The sequence below is a fragment of the Mustelus asterias genome, chromosome 16 (assembly GCF_964213995.1).
Source record: "Mustelus asterias chromosome 16, sMusAst1.hap1.1, whole genome shotgun sequence".
Taxonomy (NCBI): Eukaryota; Metazoa; Chordata; class Chondrichthyes; order Carcharhiniformes; family Triakidae; genus Mustelus; species Mustelus asterias.
In genome coordinates this window covers 64903952-64920238 of record NC_135816.1, presented here as the reverse complement: position 1 = coordinate 64920238, position 16287 = coordinate 64903952, and the positions used below count along the sequence as shown (strand labels likewise).

Here is a 16287-nt window from a genome sequence, read left to right as displayed (position 1 = left end):
CTTACCTACGCATCCCAGGACACACAGGGGCAATTTAGCATGGCCAATGCACCTAACCCACACATCTTTGGACTGTGGGACGAAACCGGAGCATCTAGAGGAAACCCACACAGACACAGGGAGAACATGCAAACTCCAAACAGACGGTGACCCAAGCCGGGAATCGAACTCATGTCCCTGGAGCTGTGAGGCAGCAGTGCTAACCACTGTGTCACCGTGCTGCCCCATCTGTCTGAAGAAAGCAACCCCTAATTTTAAGAGCGCCCCTTAGTTCTGGACTCACCTACAAGAGAAAGCATCCTTTCCACATCCACCTTGTCAATACCTTTTATACTTTAATCAGGTCACCCCTCACACTTCTAAAATTCAGTGGAAACAAGCCCAGCCTGTCCAACCAATCCTCTATAACTGAATCACAACATCCTTACTTTTCTGTTCAATTCCTCTCGGAGTAAAGGATAGCATTCCATTAGCGTTTTTGATTACATGCTGCACCTGCATGCTAACATTGTGACTCATGCACACGAACACCTAGATCCCCCTGTACCTCAGAATTCTGCAGTCAGTCATTCTCCTTTGACGTAATACTCTGCTTTTTCACATTATACTCCACCTGCCAGATTTCTTGCCCATCCACTCAACCTATCTATATCCATCCAGAAACTTCTTACATCTACTTCACAACACACTTTCCTACCTATTTTGTGCCATCGACAAATTTAGCTATCATGCATTTGCTCCCCTCATCCAAGTCATCAATATAAACTGCAAAAAGTTGATGCCCCAGAACAGACCCTTGTAGGACTCCATTAGTCACATCCTGCCAAAGACCTATTTATGCATACTCTTGTTTCATGTCAGCCAATCTTCTATGCAGCTTAATATGTTACACCCTACAATTAGTTTTTTTTTATTTCAGCAATAACCTTTGATGTGGAACCTTATCAAATGCCTCATGGAAATCCAAGTACAGCATGTCTACATGCTCCCCTTTATCACAACACATGTTATTCCTTTAAAGAACTCTAATAAACTGGTTAAACAGGAATTCCCTTTCACAAAGCAATGCTGATTCTTACTGGTTGAATATGCCTAGCTATGACCTCTTTTAATGATAGGACTCCACCTTCCCCACAACAGATGTCAAGCTAACTGGCCGACCATGTCCCGTTTTCTGCATCCTTCCCACCTTAAATGCAGGGATTATATTTGCTACTTTCCGGAATCTAGGGAATTTTGGAAATGAATTCCGTTTTTTTTTAAGACCAAAGAATGGAGTCCATCTGGGCCTGGAGACATGTTAGCTTAGAGTTTCATCAGTTTGCTCAGTATCCCTTCCTTAGTGATTGTAAATTTTAACCAAGTTCCTCTCTACCCTCTCCCTCTGATTTATCACTATTATTTTGTATCCTCTTGAAGACAGAAGCAAAAAAAATTGTTCATTTCCTTATTATCTATCAACTCTCCATTTTCATTCTTTAGAGGACCAAACACTCTTATCTAGTCTTTCTGTTTAAATACTTGTAGAAACAGATTAATTCAAATTTCTAGTTCCTTAAGTGCTATCTATTCGCACAAGTGGAACCTTTCTACATTATCGCCTATAAAGGAAATATAGCTACACAAAGGATGCTCCAATTCACGTGCTTCCCAAGGGAAATCTCCCCATAAAAAGTACCAATACATTGATATTACATAACTTGCCACCAATTGAAAATATTCTGATTCTAAGCCATGTAAACAACTATCAATTCCAGTTCTAAACATTTGTTTCTTTACTTTGACTGTTTCCTCATTGCTCCACAAACCAATGAGATATTTTGCTCCTCAGGATTATTCTAAACATCCCAATATTAGGAATTAAAAGAGAGCTTTTTCTTACCATTGGTTTACCATCACACATTTCATCACCAGAATCATCGGAATCCTCCTCTTCAGAGGATAGTTGATAATAGGTTTTCACATACGATTGGTAGTTTTTCATCTTTGCTTCAAAGGCATCTTCTAGACGATCCTTTTGTTCCTCAAGTTGCTCTCTGAGGGGTAAACAGTTGAATTTTACCCCATTCCCACAAGGACACTGCCTTCCCTCCCCAGAAATCAGAGCATAAACTGAAAACTAACATTTTTTCCCCTCCGCAATATGCATTTGGATAGTCAGGGTGAAAGGGGTATTCATTGCAAAAATGCAAGTCAGCTGTTTAAGGGCTGCTTGGAAAAAAAAAATAGATGATTGGAATGCTAAAACAGTGCTCAAAATCCATCTCAATAAAAGCTACTGCAAAGGGTAGAAAAAACACACATACACACTTGCATAATAACCAAAAATAGGGGAAGGAATTAATGTGCATGTTAAATAGTATGTAAAATTTAAGAATGAAATCCTTAGTACTTCAGGAATATTGTTGAAGAGAGAGGTAGATGGCTGAAGCTTTGCATCTTGTGCTCATCAGGACAAACACAAGAAGAAAGCAGTGGGGAACTATAGGCTCTCAACATCTCTGGTAATTCAAAATGGCACAGCACTTAAACAGATTCCTTTTCTTTGCAGAGAATAGGTCCCTGCAAAAGAAGGTATTTTGCTTCTGGCATATGCACATTCAGGATAGTTCACCAATCACAGGATCACATCTAACAGTAGACATTTTGTTTTGGCTGAGTACAATCTTGACTCGGACATACAGCCTACATATCTGGCATCAAACCAGCAATGAAATCAACATTTACTTTGTATACTAATACGTGTGGCAATAAATCAAAGAAAAGTATTGTTTCTTGCCACTATACAAAGCATACCGTACATAGGAGGAAAGAAGAGAGTTCAGAATATAATGTTAACAGTCACAGCTAGGGTGTAGAGAAAGAGCAATTTACATCGCTTTGCTACATCATGCCAATTTAGGTGCAGCCTTTCCCGAATGCGCTGAACTTAGCAACTCACAGTCGAGTTCAGTTTTAGTGACACCACATATGCACAAATAGATGATATAGCCATGGGATCCCCAAGAACAGTCTAAGAAACATGTTTTTGTTGGAATGAGACTTTACCACCTACGCAGTGCATATCTCCAATATGTAGATGATATGTTCGACATATTTGAATCTGCAGCCACTCCATACAGCACTCCAGTGAGCTGGAACGTACCGCCTATGTGCAAGCTGAGAAACGATCTTAGTCTATCTTCACCGGTCAATATACGTGTGGGATTCGTAGAGCGCCACATGCTGTAGCATTGGCCTCAGTCTTGTAAATAGAGCCCTAGCCATTTGCTCAATTTGCAAGTCTGATAGAAAGAGAGTTCATCAAAGCTATTCTGTGGGGCAAAGTTATCCTGATCAGATCATTGTTTATTGTGCAAATGGGCTAAAGGCTGCTACTTCGAACTGATAAAGTGTCCGGTCTACCTCAAATCACTATGGAAAGGCAAAGTATCTCAAAGCAGGTTAAGCAAGTTGTTTCAGGCTGCTCCAATGTGCAGCTATGCAAATAGTATTTTCCACCACCAGGAGGCTGCCACCAGTCCAATCCATCACACTATTAAGCCCATCATACTATTCAGCAATGTTGTTCATGAATTTTAGTCCCAATGCAGAGCAAGGCACATAGGCCGTACCTCATGATTGGTTGATCCAATTAACAGCATATTCCTTTGATTATGCATAATATGCAGAGCACAAACTGTATTCAACCAGCTTGCAAAACCCAAAACTAAATGTCTATTGTTAGATGGAATTCTGCGATTGGGCAACACTTGCTGAACACTCTTCAGAGCAATGCCTCAGTCAGAGTTGACCTGCCAATCACCACACTTTTCTCCTGTAGTACAAATAGTGATCATTTAAAATTTGGCAGTGTGTTTGTCCTGATGAGTGCAAGATGAAAAGCTTTGGCAACATGTCTCTCTTTTCAGCAATATTCAAGCTTTATATTATTATGCAACTATTTCAAGAATCTCCAAAAACGTTGGGTAGATTCAACCTTGAATTTGAACCATCTGCAGTAACAAAAAAGTAGCTAAAATACAGCAGTCTACATATCCAAATTCAGAATATAGAAAACCTCATTTTGTGCATTAACGTGGCTCCATGATTACCTCCAAGTTGGGTTGAATGTTCAAGTTCCACTCCAGCACTGGTGACATAATTTAGCCCACACTTCAGTGCACTATTGAGGAATTGTTGCATCTTATAGATGACATGTTAAACCAAAGCCTGTTACATTGGAGTGCAAGATTTCCTGCGACACTTATCCAAAGAACATCAATGAGCTTATCCAGCGTCCTGGCCAACATCAGTCTTTCACTCAATTTTTGTTTGTGGGAACTTGTTACACTTGTGATTTTAAAATCACACTGAGCTGTCCAGATGTGGAAAATGTGCTTCATAAACAATTCTTTGACACAGGTATGATTCTCCAATTGGCAGTTTTGCCCAAATTGAGTTGAGTAAAATATTTCATACATTGTAAAATATCAAGGATTAGCCAGTCTTAATGACAACAGGCAATAATGTCACACCTCTATACCTAGCAACATCTACCTCCAGTGTCTCTCCATGATGTTGTATTGTTCCACCATCTCATTGACAACATTTTGCCTGATCTCACTTTCCATTAATAACTTCTCTTGCTTCTCCTTAATCAGGTATCGCTGCAGGCCGTCAATAATTTTCTGTAATGACTGAGGAATAAACTTGTGGTCAGTTAAATAATAAAAACACGAGATAGACAAAAGGTAAATCAGAAATCAAGTCAGCTTCTTGAAGAACAAGTCACCCCATTTAAGACTAGGGCAATAAAAGCTTTATAAAATCAATTAATTAGCAGTAAATGAACATTGCTTGAAGGCCACCCACTAACAAATAATAAATCTGTGCAAGCGTATTTTAGCAAGTGTTCTGACAAAAGGGTCATTGACCTGAAATGTTAAATTTCTCTCCATAGATGCGGAGTATTTCTAGCACGTTCTGTTTTTATTTCAACCAGAGCGTTTACAGCTTCCATGGGAAACCACAATTTTGGCACATGGACTCCAACTTGTTACAAGTGTATTAAAAAGAAATTGGGCTAAGTTGCCCCTGTCAAAATGCCCAAGATTAATAGCACTTCCTGTAATTTTTTTTTGCATAAAATGTTACAGAAACTTCAGATGTATAGTTAAACAAGAACATCTAAACATTACTGAGTGCTGCTCTGTTATGCTGCTCCAAAGTTAGCTTTGCGAAAGCAACATCTTGCTCTCTACTTCACCATAGAAATCTATTGAATGGTATGAAGATGCTATATTTGCACTGTCGAACACATATTGAACTCTTCGCTAGTCTGCTAGTCAATTTCTCTGGCACTGAAATTCAATTACTCCAGATAACCAAGTGTTGGAGATTTAAAAAGTAAAATTTAAAATATTTAACTTTTTGTGCCTCTTTTTCTAATCTTTCTTTCCTTCCCGGTTTCTTTTTCTGTACCGATTTGGCATTAAATTCACCCAATTTATTTACAGCCTTTGGGCTATTTATTTTACAATTCTTCTATTTGATTTGCTGCTTGACCTCCTTTCTCAGGTGCCAGATTTCATGTTTCTCTCTGTTCTGTCCAAGGTTCTGTAACTTTATTAACTTTTCAAAAAAAACTTAGCAAAAAAGTCTAAACACAAAGGAAAGTCTTACTCACAGTAGGCCCGGTTAGATACCAACAAAAAAAAAATTGGGCCAAGTAAGTTTAGTAGCACTGCTGACCTAGAATCACATACCTTCCTTGCTTAGTTTCCCACTATGTAAACCAGAGCTGTACAGGCACTATAACCTTAGCACACGTGGGAAGATTCAAGAGACACCAAAAGCCAAAGGACCACACGATAAATATTAATTGCTGTGTGCTAATGCAATGAACTCACCTCTTTATCCAGCATACTGATATCAGTCTCATCTTCACCATCATCCTCATCAACAAATTCTTCCTGTTCTTCAAGAGGTTCTTGAGCATTGCAGTTGTTCCAACCATCGTGCTCTCGAAGTAGTGACCGGAAAGTAGGAAACAGCTTTGATGATGGTGCCTGTATCAGCTTCAATAAATAGTATGGCAATCAGATATCTCCCATTAAATTAGATTTATGTGAAGCACAAAATATCATTGATTATATTAAGCAATATTCTAACCATCATGCTTTGCCAGCTTTGTCAAAGTGGCTTATTGCACAATTGCTAGAGCAAAACCAAACGTGCACAAATCCTAGCCATGATTAATGGGATTCTTATCTTGTACCATTCACTAACTTCAAAATGAGCTGTAGATTTCTTACCTGGCTGGCAATAGCAGAGAATTTCATGACCTGCAATGTTTCATCATACATGGACGCACACTGATTAATGTTTACGATCATACAGGACTTCCCATGGTTGGAGAAAAACCCTTGGAACACACGAGTCAATTTGCTGTCCCTGAAGGGCACCACATTAGGCTTTGACCTGGAAACAGCATAGAAACTTCAGGAATTTGATCACTCAAAACAAACTTGAATGACAAGGAGTGCCAGCGGTGGTACTTATGGATTAGTTGCAGGGCACCCGAGTATTCAAATCACCGAGCTGAATCAGAGACACTTATTACATAGCCAAACAGTGCATTACTTAGTAATAGAAAGGGAGGCAACCTTCTGGAGCAAGTATGAAAATTGGACTTTTTTCCTTCAATCTCTATATTCTTTGTTGTTATGGCTGTCCACTTATAAAATAATTCACTGCATATACGCAAGATTGGGTGGCACTATTCTAATTTCCCACTTCCTATGTTTAGCCAACCCACTGCTGTTGCAGTGACTACGGAGCATTGAAATGAAGTGTATGGAATGAGCTGATGAAAGAACAAGATCATGTCGCACGTACTTGATCTGCTGGTTCTGGCGCAGGACACTGATGCACCTGCCTAATGTGTGCAGGGAGGTGTTGATGTTAGTTGCCTCCTTCATCCTTTCACCAGACTTCTGTTCTTTGCAGCGTTCCGACCCCGCCAGGTCACACAAACTTAGTCTGGAGTAAAGAAAAAAAAAAAATCAGTTATTGACTTTGCCCAGGTTAGAGCAAATTTTGGATTAGAGGAAGCAAATCTTTAAAAAATGGATGGGTATTCCCATCAACAAAACTTAGAAAGTTAATGTGAAACAGATGGATCGAACTCCAGATTTTTATTAATTAATTGAATCCCGCCTGTTGCTACAATGGGAATTGCACCCGTGACCCCAGAGCAATAGCCTAGACTTCTGGATTAATAGCCCATTGACATTATCACAATGTAACTAGGAGTAAATAAATTCACAACCGGAACAATGGCCTACTGTAGTCCCAATAGCAGAAGGACGTAATAACTTCACTAATGCTTGAATCTGGGAGTTGTAGTTCATCTTAAAAGGGCTCCACAACAGGCCATGCTGATGGCCCAAGCCCACTGGGACTGATCAGTGTGTAAACCTGGGCTGATTGCCCAGTACTTACACTGACTCATTTAGGGCTGCTCCCAGCAAGTGTGGAGGATTACAATAAAAATAAAATGCTGGGAAAATTCAGCAGGTCTGGCAGCATTTGTGTTAACAAATGAGAAAGTGTTAACTTTTCAAGTCCATATGACTCTTGAGCTCTGAAGAGTCATACCGACTCAACTCTTTCTCTTATCAGGAATTGGAATTAGTTTGAAACAATATATATTTGTATTTGCAGGTATTAGAAACAAGATAAAGCATTAAGTTTAATTCTCGATTTCTCTTGTAATTGATGGGTTTATGATGTGAAGATAAGCAGAGTTTAAAGAAAGATTAGGTGGGGCGGTGGGGGCAACCTGTACTTCAGGGGCGGTCTCAGTGCCCTACACCAGGCTGATGGGGAGGCTACCAACTGACTGAAGGAATTCAAGTTTGACATCTAGCTGCTCATCAGTGCAGACAATAATAGTAGTGGTCTGAATGGCCATTCATTTTCTACTGTGTAAATGTTCCAGTTTCACCCATTGCAGGAATTGTCATGGGGGCAGGCAGACAATTTGATGGATCACTGAAAAGGTTTGTTGACCTCAGCTGGGAATTTCTGGTCCCAAGGCAGGTGGTACTGGAAATCCTATGTTTCTGTTAAACACTGCAACGGATAGTCAGGATAAAAGCATAATAATACTTACTTAGATCAATACTTACTCGCTTGTTTTGAGAACAGACTTCCAGTCTTCTGATACATGCAGGATCCGAATAGAGAAGATACTGTGACTATAAACAAAAGGAAAGAGTGAGCAGAGTGAACATTTAGTTTCTTCTGAACAATAATCAGTCTATTCGAACACAACAGGAACATTATAGGCGAATGCGTTTTGAAGTAGCTTGATCATACAGGAAACAGTTACTTTCACTTTTAAACAAATTTCAGACTTTTACTTCATTTAAAACACAATTAGTTTTTTTTTAAAACAAAGACAGGAACTCAGATTAAAAATCTGAGGAGGATCTATGAACAGCTCTTGGAATTTTAACAATCAAGATTAAGGGCATCATTTTAACTCATTCAAATTGGGCCTAAAAACTTCCATGGTATAATTTGTTACCACAAATATCCAGCTCTATGCAAAATAAATGAGAGAGAAAGGATTAGGGGTGGAGAGGGAAGGGATGGTCAATCCAATGCTTTTGAACAATAATGAATGAATGTTTTTATTATGGGAAAATTATACTTCATGATCTCGGGTATGTGTTCTTCACCCTACGGCCTCTGGTCTAATGAGCTGGACTCCAATGATCACCCATTAGTGGGAGAAGGCGCAAAATCTAAAATGAAAATAAATTACCTCCTGCTGGAGTTTTGGTTTATGTGCGTGCTGGCCATGCTTTGGTTTTTACGGCCAATTTTCAAAATTTTCCAGGCTTCTTCTGCATCAATCACATTGATCCAGGTCAGGTCTGAAATGAAGCAAAAAACAAATTTGGAATTGGTCAAAGAACACGTTTACACAAGCTTTGTTCCAGTAATAAAGGAATGCTGTAGTCAATAATGAAGCACAATTTTTTAAAACTTCTTTAACAGGGTGTGGGCATCACTGGCTCGGCCAACATTTGTTGGCCAGTTGCACTCAAAAAAGTTTCTTGAGCTGCTACAATACTTGTGGTATAGGGACACCACAGTGAGGATACACAGGATTTTGACCCAGCAACAGTGAAGGAACTGCGATATGGTTCCAAGTTAGGATGGTGCACGATTTGGAGGGGAACCTGTGGTATTGCCACGCATCTGTTGCCTTCATCCTTCTAGATGGGAGAGGTCATGGGTTTGGAAAGTGCTGTTGAAGAAGCCTTGGTGAGTTGATGCAGTGCATCTTGTACATGATATACACTGTTGCCACTGTACATCGGTGATGGATGGGGTGTCAATCAAGTAGACTGCTTTTTCCTGGATGGTGTTGAACTGGAGTGTTTTTGGAGCTGCATTGCAGCAAATGGAGAATATTCCATCACACTTCTGACTTGCACCTTGATTCAAATCAAATCACCTTATAGATGGTGGGCAAGCTTTGGGGAGTTGAGTTATTTACTGCAGAATTCCCAGTAGATGGTAACCTCCAGGATGTTGATAGCGCAGGTTTTAGGGATGGTGATGTCATTCGATGTCATGGGGCAATGATTAGATTCTCTCTTGTTGGAGATGGTCGTTGCCTGTCACTTGTGTAGCGTGAATATTACTTGAATTTATTGATGAAGCAACTGAAAAAAGTTAGGCACAGGGTGAGGAATTCCAGCAGCAATGTCCTGCGACCGAGATGACTGAACTCCAATAACCACAATCATCTTCCTTTGTGCTAGGTTCAACACCAACCATTGGAGACCTTTCCCCTGACCCACATTGACTTCAGTTTTATCAGGGCTCCTTGCTGCCACACTAGGTGAAATGCTGCCTTGATGTCAAGGGCATTCACTCTCACCTCATCTTGCATTTAGCTCTTTTATCCATGCTTGAACCAAGGCTGTAATGAGGTAAGAAGCCAAGTGGCTCTGGCGAACCCAAACTTAGAACTAGTGAGCATGTTATTGCTGAATTAAATGCCATTTGATAGCACTGTCAACAATGCCTCCCACCACTTACTGACGATCAAAAGTAAACTGATGGGGCGGTAGGTGGTTTGATTTGTCCAGCCTTTTGTGAACAGGACATACATGGGCAACATTGAGAGGTAGAAACTAGAGTTGGAGCTGTACCGGACAGTTTGGTTAGGGATGTGGCTAGTTCTGGAGCATATGTCTGCTGGAATGTCACCAGGACCCATAACCTTTGCAATATCCAGTGCCTTCAGCCATTTCTTGGTGTCATGTGGACTGAATCAATTTGCTGAAGACTGGCATTAATTATCCAGGGGTCCTCAGAAAGAGGTCAGAATGGATCATTCACTCGGTATTCAAGCTGAAGATGGTTGCAAATGCTCCTTTTGCATTGATGTGCTGGGCTCTCCCCTCATTGAGGATGGGATAGTTGTGTAGCCTCCTCCTCTGCAGTCTTGCCACATCCACTATGAAGGGCGGTGGACCATTAACCAGAGCTTTCATTGGATTGGTTGGTTGCGCAATCATTTGTAGTCCAGTACTGTAGCTTCAACAGGTTGACACCTCAATTTTAGATATGCCTAGTGCTTCTCCTGGGTTTCCTGCACTCTGAATCATGGGTTGGTCCCCCAGTTTGATGAAAATGATAGAATGAAGAATATGTCAAACGATAAGGTCCAATGCAATTCTGCTACTGCTGATGGCCCACAATGCTTCAGATGTCCAGTTTTTTTGAGTTCCTAGATCTGTTCTAAATAAATTCCATTTGGAACAGTGGAAGTGCCACACAACACGATGGAGATATCTTCGATGTGAATTTGTCACCATTAAGGCCACGTGGTGATTATTCCGACCAATACTGCCATGGACAGATGCATCTGTGACAGGTGGATCGGTGAGGACGATGGCAGGCAGGCTTTTCCCTCTTGTTGGTTGAATCATCTGTCACAGGCCTAGTCTAGCCTTCAGGGCTCAGCCAGTTCAGTCAATAGTGGTACTACTGAGCTACTCTTACTGATGGACATTGAAACCCCCACCCCAGAGTACATTCTGTGCCCTCAAATGCATCATGCAATTGGTTTTCAAAATGGAAGTATATTGATTCATCAGCTGAGGGAGGGCACACTTGACCTGATACCGTGGGGTCTGGGATCAATGTTAAAGACTCAGAGGAACTTTCAATAAACAAGTCAATCTCAAAGCCAAGGACAGAATTATATGGACATATGAACTGATCTGCACATGGCACTCATTTGCTCTCTCATCAAGCTACATTTTCAGCTTTTAGTAAATTATAGCACAATCTATTTTCATAATGCAAAACACAAAAATACCCAAATCAACACATTATTCTTTCAAAAATGCAAGCAAAGAGCCATTTGCAGATTAGGGCTAGTACCTTTCACATAGGAATTTCCATTCTTATCCTCACACAGTTTTAAGGTTTGTCGTTTGCGATTTACCGCAGGAGCAATGTCCAGCAAGTCATAGGTGAGTTCGTTGTAAATCTCAAAGAAGGAGACCCAAATGGAGTAATGTGTGCGCTGTTCCTGGCGGAGAATAACTGTATCATTTTCAGCCCAGCGGGATGCAGATTCTGAGCGGGCAAAGGAGAGAAAAAGATGGCAGAAACCAGTGAAATCTTAAGCAAACAATCATGGAAGTTTCAATTGCATAGCATTACACACAAGTAATTTCAAGTATGCAGACATTTTAAGCAACACAAAATATTCATCTATGTTGTCTCCATTTAATGGATCTGTTCTGGAGACTAAATACAGAGGCCTGATTTGGTAACTGGGAAAGGCTCCCCAGTGTACTGGTCAATATTTATCCCTGTACCATCAAATCCAATTAATCAGTCTTTTATGTCATTGTTCTGTGGTTTTAAATTGGATACCACAAAAATGTGACTACACTTCAAAAAGGTAGTTATTTAAGCTGTGAAGCATTTTGCAAAGTCCACAAGGATATAAAAGACACTGCATGCTGCAAGCTCCTTTGTTACTTTACACATAGATTGCCCACATGACCACTTTACAAAAGATAAAAATAGGTGAAATTGCTCCAGAACTGAACACTGATCACAAATCTCAATTTGAGCCCAACACCCAAATGAATGACCATCTTACCTTCCAGGTTACTGACAGAGGACATGCCCCCAAGGCCACTATCAGAATCACAGCTAAGACCTGCCCTAGGTGTAAATTCTGTGCTGATGTTTTTCTTCAATGGAGTTTGCAGATCCTCCTAATTAAAGTCAATAATAGAGGAATAAGAATAATATCACAAATAAAATGTTCAGTTCGGCACAAACATTTAAGCCATTTCAGTCCTAGTACATTATAAAAGAAACAAAAAAAGTGAGCCAAATTTCACCCGGTTTAAGGAAAGCTTACACAATACATTGAAATCAGATTAATCAGAGATTGCAGGAATTCAAGATGGAGGCTCACCAACACTTAAGGACAGATAGGGTTGAGCAATAAATGCTACCCTTGTTAACAACATCAGCATCCCATGTATGGGCAAAACATTGCAACATAATGCATGCACAAGCAGGGGAGAGAGAGAAACCAAAGGTGCAATGCATATCTGTATTCAAGTCCAAAATTATTCCATTGTGAATCTTCAGCTGCAGGGATATAAACAATCCACTTATTGTCACTGTAACCAGCCTCTAGAAGGTGGATTAAAGGTTAGCCTTTTGGAACTGTAATCAACATTATTTCTGCTATTCTACACAATGGCCAGGATTCTCCCAGCGCTGCTCGAGTAGCACAGTGGACCAAGACACATCAGCGACTGGCATCCTGCTGATCGAGTCTCCCAGGCTCTTTCCCCCCCTCATAACCAGCCTTACACCAGAAATCGGCATAGGGCTGATCACCATATGAGAAAAATATCAGCCATGATTGGATGGCGGAGCAGACTCGATGGGCCGAGTGGCCTAGCTCTGCTCCTATGTCTTAGTCTTATATGGAAATTGCCACTTCCATATGATCAGTGAGCCTGGGACGGTAGTCTCCAGGTCCGCTATTGTCTATCCACACCCCCCACCCCCCCCCCCCCCCCCCGCCCCAAAAAAAACCCTGGGTTGACAACTGCTCCCCACCAACGGGGACCAGGCACGTTCACCCCGTTGGTGGGGACAGAGCCCAATGAGGCCCTCCTTGGGCACTGCTGGGGGCCGATTGGAGTGGTGGGCAAAACAGGGGCCTGCGGAGCATTCTGCATTTGGATTGGTGGGGAAGGGGAAAACAATCAGGAAGGTCAGCAATCGGGTGGTCGGCGATGGGGGGCCTGGGCGCATGTGCCAATCTCCCCACTGACAGCTCGGTGCATGCTCAGTGACCCACTCAGCATTAAGTTGTTGGCCTCTCCAGTTGGGTGAATGGCCTCCTTCTGCACTGTAGGGATTCTATGATTCACCCAGGTGACTTAGCCTCCTGGAAACTTATGAAAGTCTGTGTAGAGTAAGCAATGGTCATCTAACTCTTGGCGGCTACCTTAGTCGCTTTGAGGGTCCTATTTTACCATTTTGATTCTTAGTGCTGGGCGAACTTGAAACTGGGAGTGTTTCAGATCTGACTTTTCGACCCGTTCTCAGGCGCCCCCATACACACTCTGCCTGCAAAAATATCAGCGAGTCTGAATTGTGCTGCACAAGCCTGTGGGTGGTGCTTAACACGCCCAAAACCTTGCAGTTCTGATCGGCACCTCCAGCTGCGCACATGCAGTTGCTCCACTGCCACATCCCTCCCAGGCCGGATAATGCCCCCCCCCTCACGCCCACACAGATTGCCCCACCCCCACAACATTACTGACCCCCTTATCTCCCCACATTCCAGCCATCCAGTCCAATCACAGGTCCCTCCCCCTTCCCCCCCACCGATCTCAGGCAGAGTGCAAGCGGATCTCCCTTCTTCCCCACTGATCTCAGGCAAAGTGATTCACCCTCCCCCTCCTCCCCTCCACCGCTCAGGCAGAGTGATGGCTGATCCCTTTCCCCCCTCCACTGATCACAGGCAGAGTGGCATTGGACCCCCTTTCATTTACCGCCCCCCCCCTCCCCCACCTCCTCACTGATGGAGCCGAATCAGACTTCTATGGAGCATGTCTGTTTCGCGCCGATTCCGATGGGCAAACGCGGTGGTAAAGGGGGAAGTGCTGGCAAAGTTGGGCGTGTAGCCCATTAAGTCAATTTAAATGCATTTAAATGGTTGTCGTGTCTGTTTCGGGCGCGGTTATTTTTTGCACCCGAAATGGGTGCAAAGCGATAGTAAAATCCAGCCGTGTCCATTTTAAAACAGACAGTTTCAGTAGCTTCCACAGGAGCACAGTCCTTGTTTGAAGTTATGAATAGGACATGACAGATGTGCATTCAATGTCAGTATCTTTTAACACACATTCTACTAGAAGTCAGTTAGTTTTTACAAACCATTAAAAACTAATTTTCCTCCATCAAACTTCATTGTTCAATAAATCTGTGACCTAAGTAACAATTATTAAAAAGCCTCAAAATTTAACATCTCTTTACACCGAACAAAATTGACCATACATTTCAGATTAGGTTGCATAGGTGCTTGGATAAAAGGAGAATAGGATATACAGTCAGAGAAGACACATGGGAATGGGACTATTGCTCATATGGAGAATAGACATCGACAGACAGGTAAATCCTATTTTAGAAGTTTCACAAATACAAAGGCCAGTTCAAACTACTTCATATAATTACAAGCAATATATTGTGCTACAAAAGAAGCGAATGTAGATTCAGCGTAATAAACACATTCAATGCTTTAGATGTTTTGATGGTGACAAACATCATGAAAACCCAAAATACAGTTTCTTGTACAAGATTTTCTGCATTTATATAATCATAGAACATGATTGATAATGAGTCTGCATATTGTGTTTAACATGGAATACCAAACAGCTCACATACAAGGCCATACTATTGGCATATTCATACCTTAGGCACCATAATCACATGCTTTCAGTAGAAATTCAGCACTGACCTCTCTGACAACACCCAGTAATGAGAGTTTCTTCAGTTCCTCTTGTCTCACCATTTTGTTATCCAGCTTAATTACATCGTTACAGAGGTGAGGCTTCAGGTCCATCCTGGGATATAGTTTTCCCTGGATGCTGCTGAATACCACTGCCAATGATCGAGGGAGAATTCCATTATCACGCCTGCTGCCTACAAATGAAAAAGGATCCAATAAATCATACCCTTTGTGCAGCGCACCCAAGCATGTTAGTGTGATAAACCAAGTATATAAAAGCAGACTAATTGTATTTGACCTTGAATGGTATAGGTTTTTCCAGAGTTTGAGACACCATAGGTATAAACTAAGCAATTCTGTCCCTCCAATGCATCCTTTACTAAGTTCTTCATACCAACATCAAAGACCACTTTCTGGCTTGTCTCAGGGCCAAATATCTGAAGGAACAAACAAAATAGATGTTATATGGAATTATATGTTAATCAGAACAACAGCAAGATTTTGTTTCAAATGATTCATGGTTATGAATGGTTTAATTTTAACAGTGAATGTTGTATTAAGCACCCCTGTGAAAATAATAAAAATGTACAGCTTGTGTTGATAGTACCTTATTACATCAGAATTTCTTAGTTTGCATTAGATTCCCTTCATTAGGTAATATTTTAAAATACAGTACATGAGACACAGAATATGAGACATGATACACAGATGGTATAGCATGCTTTAGAGGAACATGAGATTGTGAATTTATGGTTTTCAAGGCTCCCCACCTCACTCGGAGGAATCTAGCAATTTATGCCCCTCATGCCTTCCCCGAAAGGCATCGGGCTTTGAAGAGCAAAGTAGTTAATGAGATCTAACATATACACACACAAGTATTTTCATGGCCTTTAAAAATGAGGTGGTGAAAAAATTCAGGCACTTTGACAGCATTCTTGGAATTGCCAATTATGAGAGTTTTACTACTGGACTAGTGAAAGGCAAAAATGTGATGTAATTTATAATAAGTGATGTATGGACACTCCTAATGGACCTTCAACCTCAAAAAAAAATTCTTCAGGGCGAAAGGACATACTTCTAATGAAAAAAAAAAGTGAACTCATGATAAATATGGACACAAGCAATTAGCCTTTACGCAAGAGGATTTGAGAGCAGAAATAGCAAAGTCTTGTTTCAGAACCTTAGTTAGACTGCACTTGTCGTAGTGTGTGCAGTTT

The 16287-nt window shown here is 41.2% G+C and overlaps 1 protein-coding gene across 1 annotated transcript in view; it reads right to left on the bottom strand.

Moving 5' to 3' along the window:
* The window catches only part of kif20a (kinesin family member 20A), a 42935-nt gene that overhangs the window by 10373 nt on the left and 16275 nt on the right, over window positions 1-16287 (bottom strand). The window contains exons 4-14 of the mRNA XM_078231205.1: window positions 15369-15507; window positions 15080-15264; window positions 12191-12308; window positions 11458-11655; window positions 8816-8927; window positions 8175-8243; window positions 6880-7023; window positions 6297-6462; window positions 5892-6059; window positions 4540-4679; window positions 1883-2036 (exon numbers count right to left, since the gene is read on the bottom strand). Of these exons, the coding sequence (XP_078087331.1) occupies window positions 1883-2036; window positions 4540-4679; window positions 5892-6059; window positions 6297-6462; window positions 6880-7023; window positions 8175-8243; window positions 8816-8927; window positions 11458-11655; window positions 12191-12308; window positions 15080-15264; window positions 15369-15507 (1593 nt within the window). The remainder of the gene's footprint in view (window positions 1-1882; window positions 2037-4539; window positions 4680-5891; window positions 6060-6296; window positions 6463-6879; window positions 7024-8174; window positions 8244-8815; window positions 8928-11457; window positions 11656-12190; window positions 12309-15079; window positions 15265-15368; window positions 15508-16287) is intronic.